This window comes from Kogia breviceps, chromosome 7 (genome assembly GCF_026419965.1).
Source record: "Kogia breviceps isolate mKogBre1 chromosome 7, mKogBre1 haplotype 1, whole genome shotgun sequence".
Classification (NCBI taxonomy): domain Eukaryota; kingdom Metazoa; phylum Chordata; class Mammalia; order Artiodactyla; family Physeteridae; genus Kogia; species Kogia breviceps.
The window spans coordinates 66,202,202-66,223,369 of NC_081316.1; the positions used below are offsets into that span (position 1 = coordinate 66,202,202).

General features: G+C 37.7%; 1 protein-coding gene across 1 annotated transcript in view; it reads right to left on the reverse strand.

Annotated features, from left to right (window-relative positions):
• Nucleotides 1–21,168, reverse strand: part of PPME1 (protein phosphatase methylesterase 1) — a 55,816-nt gene that overhangs the window by 14,910 nt on the left and 19,738 nt on the right. The window contains exons 4-8 of the mRNA XM_067038535.1: nucleotides 16,542–16,599; nucleotides 16,015–16,066; nucleotides 11,065–11,219; nucleotides 10,083–10,173; nucleotides 5,469–5,534 (exon numbers count right to left, since the gene is read on the reverse strand). Coding sequence (XP_066894636.1) covers nucleotides 5,469–5,534; nucleotides 10,083–10,173; nucleotides 11,065–11,219; nucleotides 16,015–16,066; nucleotides 16,542–16,599 — 422 coding nt within the window. The remainder of the gene's footprint in view (nucleotides 1–5,468; nucleotides 5,535–10,082; nucleotides 10,174–11,064; nucleotides 11,220–16,014; nucleotides 16,067–16,541; nucleotides 16,600–21,168) is intronic.

The window sequence follows — 21,168 nt, forward strand, 5'->3', positions numbered from 1 at the left end:
CTGTACCCTGCCTGTAGTAGAACAAGGCTCAAACAGATTGGTAAAAGGCCTCCACTTTTAATGAGCTGACAGAAACTGGCAATAACAATAACCAGGGCCACTGGTGGTGCAGTGGTTGAGAGTCTGCCTGCCAATGCAGGGAACACGGGCTAGAGCCCTGGTCCGGGAAGATCCCACATGCCACGGAGCGGCTGGGCCCGGGCACCACAACTACTGAGCCTGAGCTCTAGAGCCTGTGAGCCACAACTGCTGAGCCTGCGTGCTGCAACTACTGAAGCCCATGCTGTGCAATGAGAAAGCCACCGCAATGAGAAGCCCGCGTACTGCAATGAAGAGTAGCCCCTGCTCGATGCAACTAGAGAAAGCCTGTATGCAGCAATGAAGACCCAATGCAGCCAAAAATAAAAATAATTAAGTACATAAATTAATAAAAAATAAATAAAATAAAAAACAATAACCAGGGCCAGATAAACCTTAGAGATCAGCACATCTGATGCAACCAATTATTGTTGTTTTTCATCTAAAAATATTATCTCTATTATGTAATTAGGTAGAAAAATTATTATAGGAACAGCTGGTACCATAATTCCTTTTAAAGAGAACTCAGGGGCTTCCCTGGTGGCACAGTGGTTGAGAATCTGCCTGCCAATGCAGGGGACACGGGTTCAAGCCCTGGTCTGGGAAGATCCCACATGCCGCAGAGCAACTAGGCCTGTGAGCCACAACTACTGAGCCTACGCGTCTGGAGCCTGTGCTCCGCAACAAGAGAGGCCATGATAGTGAGAGGCCCGTGCACTGTGATGAAGAATGGATCCTGCTTGCCACAACTAGAGAAAGCCCTCGCACAGAAACGAAGACCCGACACAGTCAAAAATAAATAAATAAATTTAAAAAATAAAAACAAAGAGAACTCGGAAAAAAATACATTGACAAGTGTTAAAGGTAAAACCTCAACAGCCTATGCAGCAGCTAGGGCCAAGGTCTGCTCTGCATGATAATTTGTTATTTTGCCCTTGAAAAGGGAGAGAGAAGGGAGAAAAGGAGAGAGAACAAGCAAGACAAAAAGAGACTGGGATAAATTCAAGGGTCATTCAAGCTTCAGTGGTGGATTTTTAAGAATAACTTCTTCTTTGTCTCCTCTACCAAACCTTCAGTGACCTGTATGTTCACAAGTGTCTTGTTAAGTGGGGGTTTTCTTAGGAACTTAGGGTGTCAAGTTGCACGGCTAGGTCAAAGTATCAAAGAAACAATATGTGCTTTGGGAGTGGATTGGGAGGTTCAAGAGAATTATACCTAGATCAAGAAGGGCAAGAAGGTTCCAGCGGATATCTATGTCACAATTAAAACACAGACTTGGGGCTTCCCTGGTGGCGCGGTGGTTGGGGGTCTGCCTACTAATTCAGGGGACGCGGGTTCTGGCCCTGGTCTGGGAGGATCCCGCGTGCCGCGGAGCGGCTAGGCCCGTGAGCCACAACTGCTGAGCCTGCGCATCTGGAGCCTGTGATCCGCAACGGGAAGGGCCGCGGAAGGGCCGCGATAGTGAGAGGCCCGCGCACCACGATGAGGAGTGGCCCCCACTTGCCACAAATGGAGAAAGCCCTTGCACAGAAGCGAAGACCCAACACAGCAAAAATAAAATAAAATAAAATAAATTGATAAACTCCTACCCCCGACATCTAAAAAAAATTAAAAAAACCACACACAGACTTACATACATAGGTTTACATATTTAGAGAAAACACCACTTGAAGTAAAAATTTACAAATCAGCGAACTTGTACTTGCATACAAGCCATGTAAATTAACTCCCTTTCAAAATGCTTTACCACTACTTAGACAAGTCAGATCTCAAAATATTTAAGCACTGAAAAGTGAACAGCCTCACAGCTTATTTAAAACCTCTGCATTGTGCCTGCCAGATATTACTACTCAAATTTCCCTTTCCCTTTTGATATTATGGATATAAAATCCATAATATAGGCCTTGAAGTCAAATACACGGGAATTTGAATATGAGCTCTATCACTCATTAGCTATGTGATCCCGGGAAAGTCACTTTACCTTTCTGAACTTCCATTTCCTCCCCTATAAAACAATAGTTACCTTGAAGAGGTATGGTAAGGATTAAATGAGATAGTGCAAATGAATGAATAAATGAATCTAGGTATTGATCATCAATGGCTATTAACATTAAAAAAATAAAAGAGACAACCAGACCATTATGTGCCTCCTGATGGCAGTATACGATATCACCTATATTTGCAAACAAATAAAAAAACCCAAAATAACAACAAACAAACCTAAGATTGATCAAACCTCTGATCTAACAATTTACAGAAAATACAGGGAATAAAGGAACATGTTAAATTACACCTTGAGGAATTGATCAGCAAATCCAGATTGTGGGAAGTTCTACAGGGCGAACAGCGAGGTTTCCTCAACAAATAAAATGCCAGGAAAAAAAAAAGAGAGAGAGAGAGAAGTGGAACCTATAGATTAAAAGATACTTAGGAGATTTATCAATCAATTGCTATGTATTTACCCTATTATACTTCCAGTGTGAACTAAAAAAATTTATGAGATAATCAGGTAAATGAATACTAAAGACCTTTGATGATATTAAGGAACTGTTAATTTTTTAGGTGTGACAGCAGTCTTGTGACTGTGCTTAAAGTGTCCTTACCTTTTAGAGCATACCAAAATCTTACAGAAGAAATTATGTTTACCTGAAATTTCTTTCAAAATATTTTGTCCTTAGAGGAAATAAATAGGGGCACAGATGAAACAAGACTGTCCATGAGTTCATAACTGTTGAAGATGGGCAATGGGTACACTGGGGTTCATTATATTACTCTACTTGTGTATGTTCAAAAGATTTCCATTACACAAGGTTTTAAATTTTACATAGTGTATATAAAATACCTTGCACAGTGCCTGGCAAATAGCAGGCACTCAATAATGCCATTATCATTTTCATCAACTCTTGTGCTGTTTGTCCTGGTGGGCAACATTTTCCCAATTCGCCTAAAGTTTATTTTGTGACTATATAGCAATACCCAGGACTGATGTAACCCTATCTAGGAGGATCAATTGGGCTAAATAATCTTAGCTCACCCTTAGAATCTGGCTTTCACTCAGGCTATGCCAAAGCTTTTATAATATAATTTCCTCACAACCAGGTTTGGCTTAGAAGGAGACTCTTATCAGAATAAAACCATATACTGGCACAAAAACAGAAATATAGATCAATGGAACAGGACAGAAAGCCCAGAGATAAACCCACACAGATATGGTCACCTCATCTTTGATAAAGGAAGCAAGAATATACAATGGAGAAAAGACAGTCTCTTCAATAAGTGGTGCTGGGAAAACTGGACAGCTACGTGTAAAAGAATGAAATTAGAACGCTCCCTAACACCATACACAAAAATAAACTCAAAATGGATTAAAGACCTAAATGTAAGGCCAGACACTATCAAACTCTTAGAGGAAAACATAGGCATAACACTTTATGACATAAATCACAGCAAGGTCCTTTTTGACCCACCTCCTAGAGAAATGGAAATAAAAACAAAAATAAACAAATGGGACCTAATGAGACTTAAAAGCTTTTGCACAGCAAAGGAAACCATAAACAAGACCAAAAGACAACCCTCAGAATGGGAGAAAATATTTGCAAACGAAGCAACTGACAAAGGATTAATCTCCAAAATATACAAGCAGCTCATGCAGCTCAATATAAAAAAAAAAACAACCCAATCCAAAAATGGGCAGAAGACCTAAAAACACATTTCTCCAAAGAAGATATACAGATTGCCAACAAAACACATGAAAGGACACTCAACATCACTAATCATTAGTGAAATGCAAATCAAAACTACAATGAGGGCTTCCCTGGTGGCGCAGTGGTTAAGAATCTGTCTGCCAATTCAGGGAATATGGGTTCAAGCCCTGGTCCAGGAAGATCCCACATGCCGCAGAGCAACTAAGCCTGTGTGCCACAACTACTGAGCCTGAGCTCTACAGCCCGCGAGCCACAACTACTGAGCCCATGTGCCACAACTACTGAAGCTCACATGCCTAGAGCCCAGGCTCTGCAACAAGAGAAGCCACCCCAATGAGAGGCCCGTGCACCGCAACGAAGAGTAGCCCCCACTCACCGCAACTAGAGAAAGCACATGTGCAGCAACGAAGACCCAACACAGTCAAAAATAAATAAATTTTAAAAAAACAAAAGAAAACAAAACTACTATAAGGTATCTATCACCTTACACCAGTCAGAATGGCCAACATCCAAAAAGCTACAAACAGTAAATGCTGGAGAGGGTGTGGAGAAAAGGGAACCCTCTTACACTGTTGGTGGGCAATGTAAACTGATACAGCCACTATGGAGAACAGTATGGAGGTTCCTTAAAAAACTAAAAATAGAACTACCATATGACCCAGCAATCCCACTACTGGGCATATACCCTGAGAAAACCATAATTCAAAAAGAGACATGTAACACACTGTTTACTGCAGCACTATTTACAATAGCCAGGACATGGAAGCAACCTAAGTGTCCACTGACAGATGAATGGATAAAGAAGATGTGGTACATATATACAATGGAATATTACTCAGCCATAAAAAGAAATGAAATTGAACTATTGGTAGTGAGGTGGATGGACCTAGAGTCTGTCATACAGAGTGAAGTAAGTCAGAAAGAGAAAAACAAATACCATATGCTCACACATATATATGGAATCTTAAAAAAAAAAAGGTTCTGAAGAACCTAGGGGCAGGACAGAAATAAAGATGCAGACATACAGAATGCACTTGAGGACACAGGGAGTGGGAAGGGTAAGCTGGGACAAAGTGAGAGAGTGGCATGGACATATATACACTACCAAATGTAAAACAGATAGCTAGTGGGAAGCAGCCACATAGCACAGGGAGATCAGCTCGGTGCTTTGTGACCACCTAGAGGGGTGGGATAGGGAGGGTGGGAGGGAGACACAAGAGGAAGGAGATATGGGGATATATGTATACATATAGCTGATTCACTCTGTTATACAGCAGAAACTAACACACCATTGTAGAGCAATTATACTCCAATAAAGATGTTAAAAAAAAAAAAAAAAAAGAATGAAACCATAGCTGCCAGCACCAGAGTGAACACTTAATGAACACTTAATTTAATGTCCTTTCTCTGGTATTCTTCACCTTTTAACACCTACAGTTGTGCTAATAAGGTAATCCAGTATTATATAGAAGACATTATTTGGCTTTGGGATTTCTTCAAAAAAGAAGAAAGAAAAAAAGAAAATCTATACAGCTGGCCCTAATGAGCTCACTTATAAAAATTATCTAAAATAATGAAGGCATTCACCAAGATGGTAGAATAGGTATATGACAATAAAAGCAATCTGTAATTCCCTCACCATGTTTCAGCCTCTAACCAGCCCAAGGGGGGCAAAATAAGACCTACTGTTTGACTTGGCCAACCATTGAGACACGGGCAGACTCTAGATTTCGAATCTGGCCACTCTTCACACTAGAAGAGAAAAGTGAGACAGGAGAGAGGAGGTTATTCAGCATCCATCTTATCATGTCACCAGGGTCAAATCAATAATTCTGCAGATTCTGTGCGATCTACTAAAAAGATGTGGTTACCAATGTAGCTTACCATGAAGACTACCACTACTTCCCACTTGGTTATTATGGCTATAAGCCAAGCAGTAAAAATTAAGTAAAGGCATTAAAATCACTTCAGTTCTGTGAATATTTACCAGTAGGATACTATGTGCCAGGCCTGCGCTCAAGCAGCACATAATTCAGTGGGGGAAAGAAACACAACTAATAATTTTAATATAATAAGGCAAGGTTCAAAGGAACCACTTTATTCTAAATGAGGTTAGAGAAAGCTTCCCAAATGTCTTGCCTAAACTGAGGACTGAAGATAAGTTAAGCAGAAGATAAAAGCTGGTGGTCAGAGCAAAACAGGCAGAAGGCACGTTGTGAATGAAGACACTGTGATGTGAAAAAGTCAGTAGGATGATGATTTTAGAAGGCAGAGTGCAAGGAGGAGCAGAGGAGAGTAAAGGAGTAGTGTGACAGAATAAGGATAGGCTACAGTGGAGAAAAGACAGCCTCTTCAATGAGTGGTGCTGGGAAAACTGGACAGGTACATGTAAAAGTATGAAATTAGAACACTCCCTAACACCATACACAAAAATAAACTCAAAATGGGTTAAAGACCTAAATGTAAGGCCAGACACTATCAAACTCTAGAGGAAAACATAGGCAGAACACTCTGACATAAATCACACCAAGATCCTTTTTGACCCAGAATAAGGATAGGCATGCAGGGGCTAGCTCCTAGAGGGTCTTGCATGCCATGATAGAACTTAGGAGCTTTGACTCTATAAATATAGATTAGTCTTCTCAGAGTTGGCTAAGGCCCAAGCAAAAAGACTACATGTCCCAGGGGGAACTGAAAACACCACCTGAAGTAGGCCCACAAGAACACATTTCTTCAAATCTCATTTTTTAGCTTAAAACAAACAAACAAAAAATCACGTAAAATTTTAGTGTACCCCCTCTTAGATAATGACTGTTTCTTATTTTAATGATAAACAGAGGCAATCAGAACTACTACATCGTTTTTCTACCACAAACTGAATCTACAAATCCACTAGTATTTATAATCATATACTCTGCTTTTGAAGACTGTTTAATAGGTGGAATATTTCTGTTCCTATTCAAGGCCAATGTTGGGCACTGGTTTCCATCCTCTCTTTTTTATGAAGACCTCGTTTCCTTTACTTATCCTTACTCTTTCTTATGTTGTTATTTTTTTCTCTAGTGAATACTATAAAACATCCTTTAAAAACATCCTCTAGGGGACTTCCCTGGTAGTCCAGTGGCTAATACTCTGCGCTCCCAAAGCAGGGGGCCCGGGTTCCATCCTTGGTGAGGGAACTAGGTCCCACATGCCACAACTGAGAGTTTGTATGCCGCAGCTAAAGATCCCGGCACAGGTAGCTAGCTAGCTAAATGAATGAATGAATTTTAATGAATAAATATTTTTTAAAAATTATCCACATCAAAAAATAAAAATAAAAACCTTCTCTAGCCTTTAAAAACATTTTCAACCCCATATTCACTTCTAGATACTACCCCATTCCTCTGCTCTCCTAAACTCTCTTAAACAAAACTTCTCAAAAAAGTTATCTTACATGCTTTCTTCACTTTGTCACCTCCCATCCTTTCCTCAGCCAATACCCCCAACTTATATCAGGATTTTATCTCCTACTTTGCGAGATTTCCTTTGTCAAGGTCACCTCCATCATGACAATCTTAATGCTCATTTCTTAGTCTTTACCTTACTTGATCTCTCAGCAGCATTTGACCTAGATCCCCTCTCCTTTCTATAAACACTTGCTATGCTGCTCTCTTGCTTTCCTTCTATCTCACCAACTGTGTCTTTTCAGTTTCTTTTGTTGGATCTTCCTTTCCTTTCCAAGCTCTCAATATTGTAGAGTAACCCAAGGCTCAGCTCTTGGATCTTTTTCTATCAACTAGGTGACTGCATTCAATATTTTGGCTTTAAATGTTACCTATGTGATGATGATTCTCCAATTTATCTCTAGCTCAACCTCTTCTAACTAGTGTATACAAGTGCCTATTTAACATTTTCACTTAGATGTATAAGCAGTTCAGCTTATCCAAACAAAAATCCTGATACCTTGCCCCTGCCTGCTTTCAAATCTGCTGCTCTTTGTCTCTACCATTCACCAATTGCTTAGGCTAAAAACCCAGAAGTCATCCTTGAATACTGCATCTCCCCCAACCCCTCTTCCAACGCACTATCCATAAGGTAGTTCTGTCAGCTCTACCTTCAAAATACATTCCAAATATGACCACGTAACTTCCTCTGTTGCCATCATAGTCTATGATTACCATCATTACTCTTTCCTACAACTATAATTATTTCCTAACCAATTTCTCACTTTTGTTATCACTCCTACTCCCCACTCCTTCCCCTATTCTGTTTTCCTCAGAACGGCCAGGTGGTGGAACCAAGATACAAATCCACATCAGACCTCAAAGCCCAGGCTCTTTTTTTTTTTTAACTTTTTAAATTGGGGTATAGTTGATTAACAATGTTGTGTTAGTTTCAGGTGTACAGCAAAGTGATTCAGTTATATATACACCTGTATCTATTCTTTTTCAAATTTCAAAGCCCAGGCTCTTAATGACTACACCCTACTGCCTCTCATTTGGATGACCAAGAGGGCAAAAGCAGAAATTCACTTTGCTTTAAATCTTTACTGAATTTAAACAGATTGGTCTTGTATTTCAACACCTTTTTTTTTTTCCAAAAAAAGTTATCTAGAATAATCAAAATGGCCATGAGTCATAAACTTGATTCAGATATCCAGCAGACACAAAACAAAATTACCAAAAACTTCACTGTATTCTTTCTGATTCTTAGGCTCAGAAAGTGTCTAGAAATCAGTGGCTCTCATAGAACCCAGAACATATTAACATTCAACAAATGGAATGCCTATTCTACCCTACATCTGGCACTAGAATCAAGACTCTATTTCCCCTTAACAAAAGGTTCATCATGGGCTGGTTTGGGTGCCTGTCTTCTGTACCTTCTTCATTGTATTGTGTTTATGCATTTACTTGTATGTATGTTCCCAGTTTTTTGATGATAGGAACTAAGCCTGATTCATCCCCAGTTCTTAGATCAGGCACTGACACATCTTAGGTACTAAAAAAAAAATGTTTACTGAATAAATTTTAAGTTATTTGGAATAATTTTCTCACTAGTTGTTACTGGGGAAGCAGGCAGGGTGTCCAGGGTTGATGTTGAGCTGGCAGCAGCCGCACTGTCAGTGTAGCTGCTCAAGATGGAGAGATTTTTGGTGCTTCCAAGAGTATATCTTGCATCCCAGTAGTGAACAGGGGAGGCAAAAGCAACCATATCAAACACAAATATCATTCTGGCAATCCATATTTGGCATGAGATCCTCTGTCCTAGGAGGAATCCCTAGGATATATTTACCAGGTCCTTAATTTCCACTTGATATCTCTGACTCAGAAAATATATACATTCTGCCTGCTAAAGCAGTCAGCAGGTATGCTATATGCTACATGAAAGTACAAAAGAAATAGAGAATAGCTTCTGACCTTATGATGAAGGAAGGGCATTAAGACAGAAATGAAAATTAACAATATAAGCATATCCCTTAAAGGAGGATTAGAAGACTTAAGGGGTAAACAGTACAATATAATACAGACTTAAAGGTCTTTAGCAATTTTGCTGAAGGAGGGACGTGGGTAGTTTGTAGGAATTATAGGAAGGGTTCTGGAGAGGGGACTAGAAATGGATTTTGAAGGATAGGTAGGAAGACAGGACACTGAAGATATTTTATCCCAAGACTGATATCCTGAGGGGAGGGATAGTGCTTTACTCATCTTTGAATCATTACCCTTTAGCACAAAGTGTTCAATAAATATAAATGCATTTAATAAATATTCAAATAATTGATTGAATTAGTGTATAATTAATAACTGAACAGCCTTTACTTAAGTGGAAGCCATAGCCATTTCAGTCAGTAATTTTTATGAGAACCATTTAGCCAAAGGGTTTTTATTTATGCAAAAACCAAATAAAAACTGAAAAGGGAATCTACAACCATCTGTTTCTCCATCTTCTCTGGAACACAGAAAGTGAATCTAGAACCATGGAGCATCAGAGATGGAAAGGTCTTAGAAGCTCATTTAGTCCAAACTCCCACCTTAGAGATGGGAACAGCTAGACAGCAGATGATCCATAATTATTAAGATTCTAGGAGGTACTATAGTGTATTGGAAAAAGGATGGGTTTTAGAGAACTGAGCCAAGTCTGAAACATATAAAATATTTTTTAAAAAATCTGCTCCTTACGTAAATGTTTCCATACATGATACTACAATAAAGCTAAGGCATGGGAACTAAAATATTCCTTTCAACTTGGTGCTTGAGCTGATGAAAAAGGAAAGCTACAATCTAACATTTAAAATATAGACAATATAGATTTGTGGGTTACCTCCATTCAACGGCATTCTCCAGAGACTTGAAGGTTTTAGGACGACCACGTAAGAAATTCTGCATGCTATTAAGTGCATCCATGGCTGTACCTAGATGTTAAACAAAAAATTTTAACCACAGCACTTAATATATTCTGAGCATTTATACTTAATGAGTCAACTGTATACATCTCCCCTCAATGACAGCAGAATTAAGTGGCACTTGGGGGAAAAAAAGGAAGCAGTTTAAGAAAATTCAGAAGACTGATGTGATAGCCAGCTTCCAAGACGGCCTCCAATGGTTTTTGCCTCTTGGTGTTCAACAGTCCCTCCACACTGAATAGGGCTGGCTGACTTATATAAGCAGTAGTGTGACTTCTGATGCTGGGTCATAAAAGACATGGCAGTTTCTTTTTAGATGTTAAATAAAATTATGGGACATACAAATAACTGAAATATTATGCAGCCATAAAAGATGTTTACGAAGAGTTTTTGATGACGTAAAATTATTACATAATGTGGGGTGTGGGCAAAATGAGTGAAGGTGTGAAAAGTACAAACTTCCAGTTAAAAAATAAATAAGTCATAGGGATGTAACATACAGCATGGTGACTATAGTTAATACTGTATTGCATATTTGAAAGTTGCTAAGAGAAAAGACCTTAAAAGTTCTCATCACAAGAAAAAAAATATGTAACTATGTGTGGTGATAGATGTTAACTAGACATATTGTGGTGATCATTCACAATATATACATATATCAAATCATTATTTTGTACATCTGAAACTAATGCAAAGTTATATGTCAATTGTATCCCAATAAAAAAAATACTGGGAATGCCTCTGCCACAAAATAACATTAAAAAAATGATATAAAAGACAGAGGAACATACTTTGAGATGAGAGACGTCAATAATAAATAAAAACAAGATAACAATAATCTACCATGGATGTCTTTTGTAAGTCAAAGAATTTGATTTGCTCAGCACTAAAAAAACTTACCTTCCACAACATCGATCATGCACAGACCCAAGAGGCTTGGCACCAGGTTGGATGATGCTGTGTGGACTGCAATAGCACCACCCATGCTATGTCCAATGAGCATAATTGGAGGAGGAAGGTCCCCATACATGGCTTCAACCACATTGCCAACATCTCTGCAAAGAGAAGGAAAAAAGGCATGGAATGTACTCTGACAACACTGTAAAGATAGTTTTCTTTCCTAACTCTCTCCTTTGATCTGTAACTAACAGTCCTAGGACTGTAAAGGTCTACTGGACCATCTTGCAAATGTACTTACGTAAACCTCCTAACACCGCCCCCACAGTGTAGCCACACAGCTAGCTCTTCTGATAAATGGAAGTTTAAGGACTAAGAACCAAAATTTTCTAATTTTCCTTTACATCACACCTTCACTATTTCACACATTTAGTACGATTACATAAACATATATCTTTATTTTAAACCTAAGCTTGAAACTCTGGACAAATCATTTAACTGCTCTATGCCTCAGTTTCCCCATCCATAAAACAGGAAAACAATTTTAAGCATTGTAATGTAGTGAAGTTTGACGTCACAAGATGAATTGCAGCCCCAGTTTATTTTTTACTATGTGGAATTGTATTAGCTACTTAATCTCTCAGATAAAGTTTCAACAACTATAAAATGAAGATAAGAATATCAGTTACTATTCTGGATTGCTTTGAGAATTAACTGACACACTGAACGTACTACTTTGAAATGAGTAAAGTGCTATTCAAATGTTAACTATTATTTACAATTTGTTATGTGAAGTTGTCTGAAGTATGAACACAAATTTAGTGTTCTGGGAAACCAGAAAGATGTTCAGAGCTAATTTTTATTGGCTTCCGTTCCAGTCTTTATGAGCGGATCTATTTAACAAAGTCAAACCTCAAAGCTTTGAAAATGAGAAGTAAAGCAGGAACTTTGGTTTTTATTTGCATATGGGCCTTCTATGCTATAGCAATAGGAAAGTAAGGTGTGCTTCTAGAGACCACTGTCTCTACTGTCTTCTTTTGTGAACGGGTGAGTCAGTCAACTTCAAAAGACAGTTTTGTCTTACTGAGTGTCACTATGTATCTCAGGTACTCACATGTTAGCCAAATACAGCAGTTGTGAATGTAGGGACACAGCCATTCAGATATGGTCTCCACAGTATTCAGAATGGCAAAGGTAAATGTTATTAATTATTTATGAAGGAATTAATCTTAAAAATCTCATACAACAATTACAGATGTGAATAGGGTAGTGGTAGCATCTGCAGACAATCTAAATGGGAGATAAAGCCACGTAATTTTATAAGCGAAAACAAATAACAGTTTAATATTCCTTTGGAGTTAAACTTAAGGCTAAAATTTTTGGTTCATAACAGAAATAATGAGAAAAATAAAAGGATGCTATGAAAGATTATCTAGTCAGTAACTGGATATACCACAATTTTGGTAGATGACTTCTAGGGGGATTCTATCATATTTATTAAAACTAGCTCATTTCCTGAGAAGCAGTATAACATATCACAGACATAACAGAAAAAGAAGCATCAGAGTAACTCAAATCTTGGCTCTTCTACTTTCAGTGGAGTTGCATTTTAGGTAGGGTTTAGGTTCTGAAGTTGATGTCAAAGGCAAAAATCATGCTGTCAGTGCTACTTGAAAACCCCTCTAATTGCCCATTAAGATGCCCATTTTGAGATTTTTGTTTCACAGAATGATTGAACTCAGAAACAATATAAATGTTTTATTGTTTCAACTATTTCAGCAAGAATCCAACTTGTTGGCTCTTCTGATTCTTAGTAATTATCTTCATCTATTATAGAAGTTTTAATCATTTATTCTCTTTTTAACTTTTTGTATGAGTTAGCAACTTAGTGTCTTTTAGCTCTCATTCACCCTTTATTTCATGTTCTGCAAAACTGGATGAGGCCTTTAAATAGATTTCCTTTGCCGGTCAGCAAGATGTCAAGCTATCCCAATAGAGGGCAAAGGAGAGATACTGCAGAAAAAGAGGGTATTGTTCCTGGTTTGCACTGACTCCACAAGCTCCTGTAGTTTATCTAGCACCCAAGACCTGAAGCACACACAGCTTCCCCAGGGCCCAGCTACTGCAACACAGGAGGCGTCTCCAAGCACTCCATCCCTCCATCCCCAATGTTCCTTTTTCCCCTCTTTTTTTTTTTTTTGTAGTAGGACTCACTTATCCATTTATTAAGTCACTGTCTTTTGAGTTTCTACACAGGCCAGGTACTGTGGCAGGTCTGGGGGTACAGTGGTAAAAAGGGCCGACAAGTCCCTTTCTTCATGGAGCTTACATTTGCAGGGAGGGCAAGTGAGCAAAGAGGTACTGAAAATCCAAGTATAAACTGGGATAAAACTATGAAGGAGGGGTATAGGGAGCTGTTCGAACCTAATGGGAGGTTCATCTTTGTTTTTTTTTTTTTAACATTTTTTTTTAATGTTTAGCAAAATATTTTTCTTTTTTTTAAAAACATCCTTCTTGGAGTATAATTGCTTTAAAATGTTGTGTTAGTTTCTGCTTTATAACAAAGTGAATCAGCTATACATATGCATATATCCCCATAGCTCCTCCCTCTTGGGTCTCCCTCCCATCCTCCTTATCCCACCCCTCTAGGTGGTCACAAAGCACCGAGCTGATCTCCCTGTGCTATGTGGCTGCTTCCCACTAGCTATCTATTTTACATTTGGTAGTGTATATATGTCCATGCCACTGTCTCACTTCGTCCCAGCTTACCCTCCCCATTCCCTGTGTCCTCAAGTCCATTCTCTATGTCTGCATCTTTATTTCTGTCCTACCTCTAGGTTCTTCAGAACCTTTTTTTTTTGAGATTCCATATATATGTGTTAGCATATGGTATCTATTTTTCTCTTTCTGACTTACTTCACTCTGTATGACAGACTCTAGGTCCATCCACCTCACTACAAATAACTTCATTTAGTTTCTTTTTATGGCTGAGTAATATTCCATTGTATATATGTGCCACATCTTCTTTATCCATTCATCTGTCAGTGGACACTTAGATTGCTTCCATGTCCTGGCTGTTGTAAATAGTGCTGCAGTGAACACTATGGTACAAGTCTCTTTCTGAATTACGGTTTTCTCAGGGTGTATGCCCAGTAGTGGGATTGCTGGGTCATATGGTAGTTCTATTTTTAGTTTTTTTAAGGAACCTCCATACTGTTCTTCTTAGTGGCTGTATCAATTTACATTTCCACCAAGAATGTAAGAGTGTTCCCTTTTCTCCACACCCTCTCCAGCATTTATTGTTTGTAGATTTTTTGATGATGGCCATTCTGACCGGTGTAAGGTGATAGATACCTTATAGTAGTTTTGTTTTCTTTTGTTTTTTTAAAATTTATTTATTTTTGACCGTGTTGGGCCACTTAGATGATGTATTTCACTATTTTGTCAACAGTCAAGAAATGCTTTAAAAATTATTCACAAATCTTTCTATAGGTATCACTAACAAACTTGATTATTTTGGGCTTTATTGTTCTCATATTACAAAGGAACAGTTGAGGGAGCAGATTCTTGGCTCTCTTTTCATGGTTTCTCAGGCACGTGTTTATTGAGTGGAATGGTCCTCCCACAGTGTTGTTTCTCTCTCTCTGCCAAGCACTATGGTTGAATGATCACAATTCTGTTCTATTAACTGTGTGACCTCATGCAGTTATTCAACCCATCTGAGCCAGTTTTCTCATTGGTAAAAAAGTGATAATATTTACACTACAGACTAATTAAAATAATTAATTTATTCTTAACAAATGTTTAATTTATACTTAATGAAGCACATAAATAGCACCTACTATACAATAATACATAAATAACACCTACTATAACAATACGATTATGGTCACATGACTTTGGGTCCTGAAGGAAAAATAGTTTATTCATGTATTAAAGCTGCTAAAGTAAAAAGGGACAAGATATTTTTGGTGCCAAAAATACACTTGAGGGGGCTTCCCTGGTGGCGCAGTAGTTGAGAGTCCGCCTGCCAATGCAGGGGACACGGGTTCGTGCCCTGGTCCGGAAGGATCTCACATGCCTCGGAGCGGCTGGGCCCATAAGCCGTGGCCGCTGAGCCTGCACGTCCGGGGCCTGTGCTCCTCAACGGGAGAGGCCGCAGCAGTGAGAGGCCCGCGTACCGCAAAAAAAAAGAAAATACACTTGAGAGAGCATGCATTAAGCACATGAGAGAGTACGTATTAAAAGCAGGGTAGTTGGAAAAATCCTGTTTACAATATAGAATAGTGGTCTCCAAACACCAGTCATGGGACTGGCTGCATCAGATTCCTTTATAGAAATTTATCAAAATCTAAATGCCCAGACCCACTGGTAGAAGCACTAATTCAGTAGGTCTGTACTAATTCAGTAGGTCATCTGTACTTTAATCACTTCTCAGATGATTCTGATGAGTGCCCAGGTTTGAGAGCCACTGTATGTGCTATACTCATCTTTTACTTTGAGGCCGGGGTATAATCAGTTATTCTTCAATACCCTGTTTTTGTCTTATATAATGCTTGACAAAGAATGTGGGCAGGATATCTTAAGAACGTCTTACAGAGCCTTTTGTATACAACTAATTTTCAAGCATGGGTCCCAGTAGATATTCAGATTCTATTCAACTCTGTCAACAGAAGAAAACTTCAAAAGCCAACACAAACTAAACTGTGCCTTGAAGAATTTTCAAGTGCTTTAAGTGATGACCATCACATTGAATATACCAAGGAAGATGGAGGTTTCTTTCAATATGAAATAGTAAAGAAACACCAGATATAGAGGAAAGAGAAAAGAAGTAAAATTTTCTCTGTGTTATTTGTTGTTCAACAATCTCACCAGGAGAGCGATAAAGATATACTATTATTTATAATAGTAATGGAAGCCTGGTGATTGTATAAACAGTATTAGATTACTTACTTTGCCATGGTTTCTGCAGACAGGTCTTCAGAATTCTTGACTTTTGTTTCACCTAAAAAGAAAATATTTAAAAAATAAAATTCCCATGAAGATAAATCATAAAAGCAAGAGTATTTGCTTTCAAAAAATCTCACCTTGGGATAATGAAATGGGATTTTATAATGGTATATGATGGGCATAGCAAGGATTTTCTGTTACATACATATCTTTATAGTTGGCCATTTGAAGAAGGATAATTACAGTAGCAAAGATTTTTCCACATTCCTCATACATCACCAGCATCAGAATTTGGTTAAGTTAGTGGACATTTTCTTAGCTAAACAATGATATATATATATATATATATATATATATGTGTGTGTGTGTGTGTGTGTGTATAAAAATATTTATGAAAACTGAAAGCTAGGACTTCCCTCCAAATGCACAAATGGAACAGCCCAGGCCACAATGAAATCTGTAATATTTAACACTATTCAAAGGGCTTGGCAAATATATCGAGTCAGTGACTAATTAAGAACTTCACTCACCATGACCTCGAAGATCCAAAGCCACAATCCTACATTGAACCCTACTAATGATTGCTGCCTAGGAGGAAGAGGAAAAGGAAAAGTATTCAGATATATCTGGGTTAGCAAATCTTTCCCCATTACCAATGATAACTTTGTCAGATGAACTGCCATCAGAATTCAAGGATCTCAAGAGAATCAAGAGACTTTCCACTTTAAAGCAAAATTTTAAAAATAATGATTCTCTGCTTTTTGTGTGCATATTCTGGTTATATCCCAACTTCAAAATATGGCTTCCTCCACCTAAATCCCTCTTTAAAATGTAACTCTTCCTAGCTTTTCATAAAACAGAATAAGCACCTTTATACAATGACCCTCTGAGCTCTGCTATTATTTATGATTTTCATCCATACTCACTGGTTATCTTTTCCCTAATCTGGAAGGGAAATTCTCTAGATAAGGATCATGAGTCAGTTTATATCTAGGCTCAGGATATCACCCAAATGTGACACTCAGATCATGAAATAACCTTGGAAGCAGAACAAGTCATGAAATCTACCAAACATTCACTTAAGATAGAGCAGGAGTACACATAAGTTTGTACCAGTTAAACAAAAATATATTGAAAAAGAAATCATAATATCATGAGGAAGTATAATTTCAGAGGTTTAAACAAACCTGAAATAATTGAGGATCTTCTTCCTCAAATGAACTAGTTTCTTTGACAATAATATATCACAATTAGTGTTAGTAAATGTCATCAACACTTTTTTAGCTTTTAAGAATAAGATAGGAAAACTATCTAGGCTAACTCTTACATTTTATGAATGAGGAAACTGAAGTCAGGAGAAAGGAAATTATTTGCTCAGGGTCATGCAACTAGTAGCAAAATTAAGACCAGAATCAAGGTAAGTTACTAACGTAACAGTCAATGTATACCATAAAACAAATCAGCTCTTAAATCACATTTTCCCCTCATTTCATTTTTAACTGATTAAACAAATTTTGAATATATTCACATTATAAAAATGTTGAAAATTTAGAAAATTAATAAGAGAGGAGAAAAAACTCCTCTGATTTGCCATCCATATGTCATCTCTGGGTATTTCCTATGATCATTTTCCCCAGCTCTGTCAAAATATTATTGATTTATAACATATGTAAGTTTAAGGTGTTCAATGGGATAATTTGATATATGTGTATAAGCAAAATGGTTACCACAATAATCTCCAACCCCTTACATAATTACCATTTGTGTGTGGGGGGGGACACAACATTTAAGATCTACTCTCTTAACAACTTTCAAGTATTAATACTGTATAATTAATTACAGTCACCATCCTGTACATTAGATCCCCAGAACTCATTCATCTTATAGCTGGAAGTTTGTACCCTTCCATTGACATCTCCCCATTTCCCCCACCTCCCAGCCCTTGACAACCACCATTCTAATCTCTATTTCATGAATTCAGCATTTTTAGATTCCACATATACATTTTCGATTCCACAATAACATTATTTGTCTTTCTCTATCTTATTTCACCTAGCATAATGCCCTCAAGGTCCTCCATGTTATTGTAAAAAGGCAGGATTCCCTTTTTCATGGCTGAACATCCCTCTGTGTGTGTGTGTGTGTGTGTGTGTGTCTCATTTTCTTTATCCATTCATCCACTGATTGATGCTTAGGTTGTTTCCATGTTGTGGTTATTGCAAATGACATTGCTATGAACATGGAGGTGCAGGTATCTCTTCAAGATCATTTTTTCATTTCCTGCGGATATACAGAAGTGGAATTACTGGATCTTATGGGAGTTCTATTTTTAATTTTTTGAAGAAACTCCATACTGTTTCCCATAGTTTGGCTATACCAATTTACATTCCCATCAACAATGCAGAAGGGTTCCTTTTTCTCTACAGGCTCATCAACACTTGTTTCTTGCCTTTTTAATAGCCATTTTAATAGGTGTGAGGTGATATTGTGGTTTTGATTTTCATTTTCCTGATGATTAGTGATAGTGACCATCTTTTCATGTACCTGGTGGCCATTTGTATGTCTTCTTTGGAAAAATGTCTATTCAAGTCTTTTGTCCACTTTTAAATTGGATTGGGTTTTTTTTGCTATTGAATTGTATGAGTCCCTTATATATTTTGGATATTAATCCCTTATCAGATAAATGGTCTGCAAATATTTTCTCCCGTTCTTTAGAATGCATTTTTATTTTGCTTACCTTTTTTTTTCCTGTGCAGAAGCTTTTTAGTTTGATGTAGTTCCAACTTGTTTATTATTGCTTTTGTTGCTTACACTTTTGGTGCCATATCCAAAAATCACTGCCACAGGGCTTTCTCCTTGTTTTCATTCAGTAGGTTTATAGGTTCAGGTCTTACATTTAAGTCTTTAATCCATTTCAAGGTAATTTTTGTGAGTGATGTAAGATAGGGGTTTAATTTCATTCTTCTGCATGGAGTTATTCAGTTTTCCCAACACCATTTATTTTAGAGATTATGTTTTCCTCATTGAATCTTCTTGGATCCCTTGTCAATTATTAGTTGATTGTATATGTGTGGGTTTATTCCTGAGGTTTCAATTCTGTTCCATTGGCCTATGTTTATATTTTCATGCCAGTACAATATTATTTTGACTACTATAACTTTGTAATAAAGTTTGAAATCAGGAATTGTGTTGTCTCTAGCTTTGTTCTTTCTCAGGATTGCTTTGGCTACCTGGGGTCTTTTGTTGTTCCACAGAAATTTTAGGATTGTTTTTTCTATTTCTGTGAAAAATGTCATTGGAATTTTGAAAGGGATTGCACTGAAGCTGTAGATGGCTTTGGATAGTACAGACACTTTTTTTTTTTTTTTTTTGCAGTACACGGGCCTCTCACTGTTGTGGACTCTCCCGTTGCGGAGCACAGGCTCCAAATGCGCAGGCTCAGTGGCCATGGCTCACAGGCCCAGCCGCTCCGTGGCATGTGGGATCTTCCCGGACCAGGGCATGAACCCGTGTCTCCTGCATCGGCAGGTGGACTCTCAACCACTGCGCCACCAGGGAAGCCCAGTACAGACATTTTAACAATATTAATTCTCATGATCCATGAACATGGGCTATCTTTCTATTCGTTTGTGTCTTCTTCAATTTCTTTCATCAATGTCTTATAATTTTCAATGTACAGATCTTTCACCTCCTTGGTTAAATTTATTCCTAAGCATTTTATTTTTTGATGCTATTGTAAATGGGATTGTTTTCTTTATTTCTTTTCCAGATAATCCATTGTTAGTGTATTTAATCATATTTTTAAAATCACCTAGAAAATCAAGTCTGTTTCTACTTCCATTACTTTAACTAATGAATATCTTTAAAGAGAACAAAGGACTAAAATTCTAATATACTTTGCTATTTGCTCCTGAAAGCTAATTTACAGGAGTTATTTAATGCATTATGGTGGTACTAAAGCTTTCAATGGCAGAAACAAATCTGTATTTTGGAAATAAAATTAAGTGGCAAAGATAGTGTCAAATTTGCCTGATTGCTCTACTTAAAAAAAAAAAAAAAAAAAAGGTAAAACTAGGTCCACAAAACAGCAACAAAATATTCATGTGACGGCAGTAAATGTCAATTCCAATTTTAACTTGAAAGCAAGAATTCAAAATCTTACGTGCCTGTCAGAAAACACTGACAAAAATACTAAAAACAGATTTTTCACTCACTTATTTAACAAATCTAAAGTACATCTGCTAAAAGTCTGGCACCAATTGAGTAATGGGGTTACAGCATGAAAAAGACAGTCAATGTTCCTGCTCCCATGACGTTTACATTCTAGTTTGGTGGAGCAAGACTAGTAATCAATAAATGAGCAAAGTAAATTCAGAAAGTAATACATTTTATAGATAATGAAAAATTATGAGAGCATGTCTATGGCGGGTAGCCACTCTAGATCTCACTTCAAATAGTACAACTTTGCCACTTCTGGAATGGTTGTGTAAAAAGCAGCTATTTAAGAACCAGACTTATCCAACCATTTTCTCAATAGAAGTTGTATTGTTAGTAACAACAGCAACAACAGTAGCATGTAATTTTTATTAAATCTTACTATGTATACACAGGCACCAATCTAATCGCTTCAAATGAATTATCTTTCTCCTCACAACTCTTTTATTTAGATACAATTTTCATCATGTTACAAGTGAGAACATTTTAGAGAGGTTTGGTAACTTGCGCAGGGTCAAATAGCTACTAAGTGGTGAGGCCAAAATTAAAATCCAGCCTGATTCCAGGTGGTTCACAACCCTGGCTGCATAACAGAATCACCTAAGGAGCTTCAGGAAATACTGCTACCCAGGTACTAACCCACCAGAAATTCTGATTTAAGTAATCTGGGTAGGGGTCCAGAATATAAACGCGTTTTAGAATTCCCCAAGTGATTCTAATGTACAAAGTTTAGCCCAGCTCTAGACTAGAGAATAAGAGTCAAGACTGGAAGTTAGATCTGGGTATTCTGTATCACTTTATTATCTCCCTAAATTATCTCCCTGAGAAGTAGGCTGGGAAAATATTAGCCCAAATTTTGTTGCTGACAAAACAGGTTCTGAGAGGTATTGGTGAAGGTTTGGAGAAATACGTATCCTCACAGACACATAAAATTCTCAAACT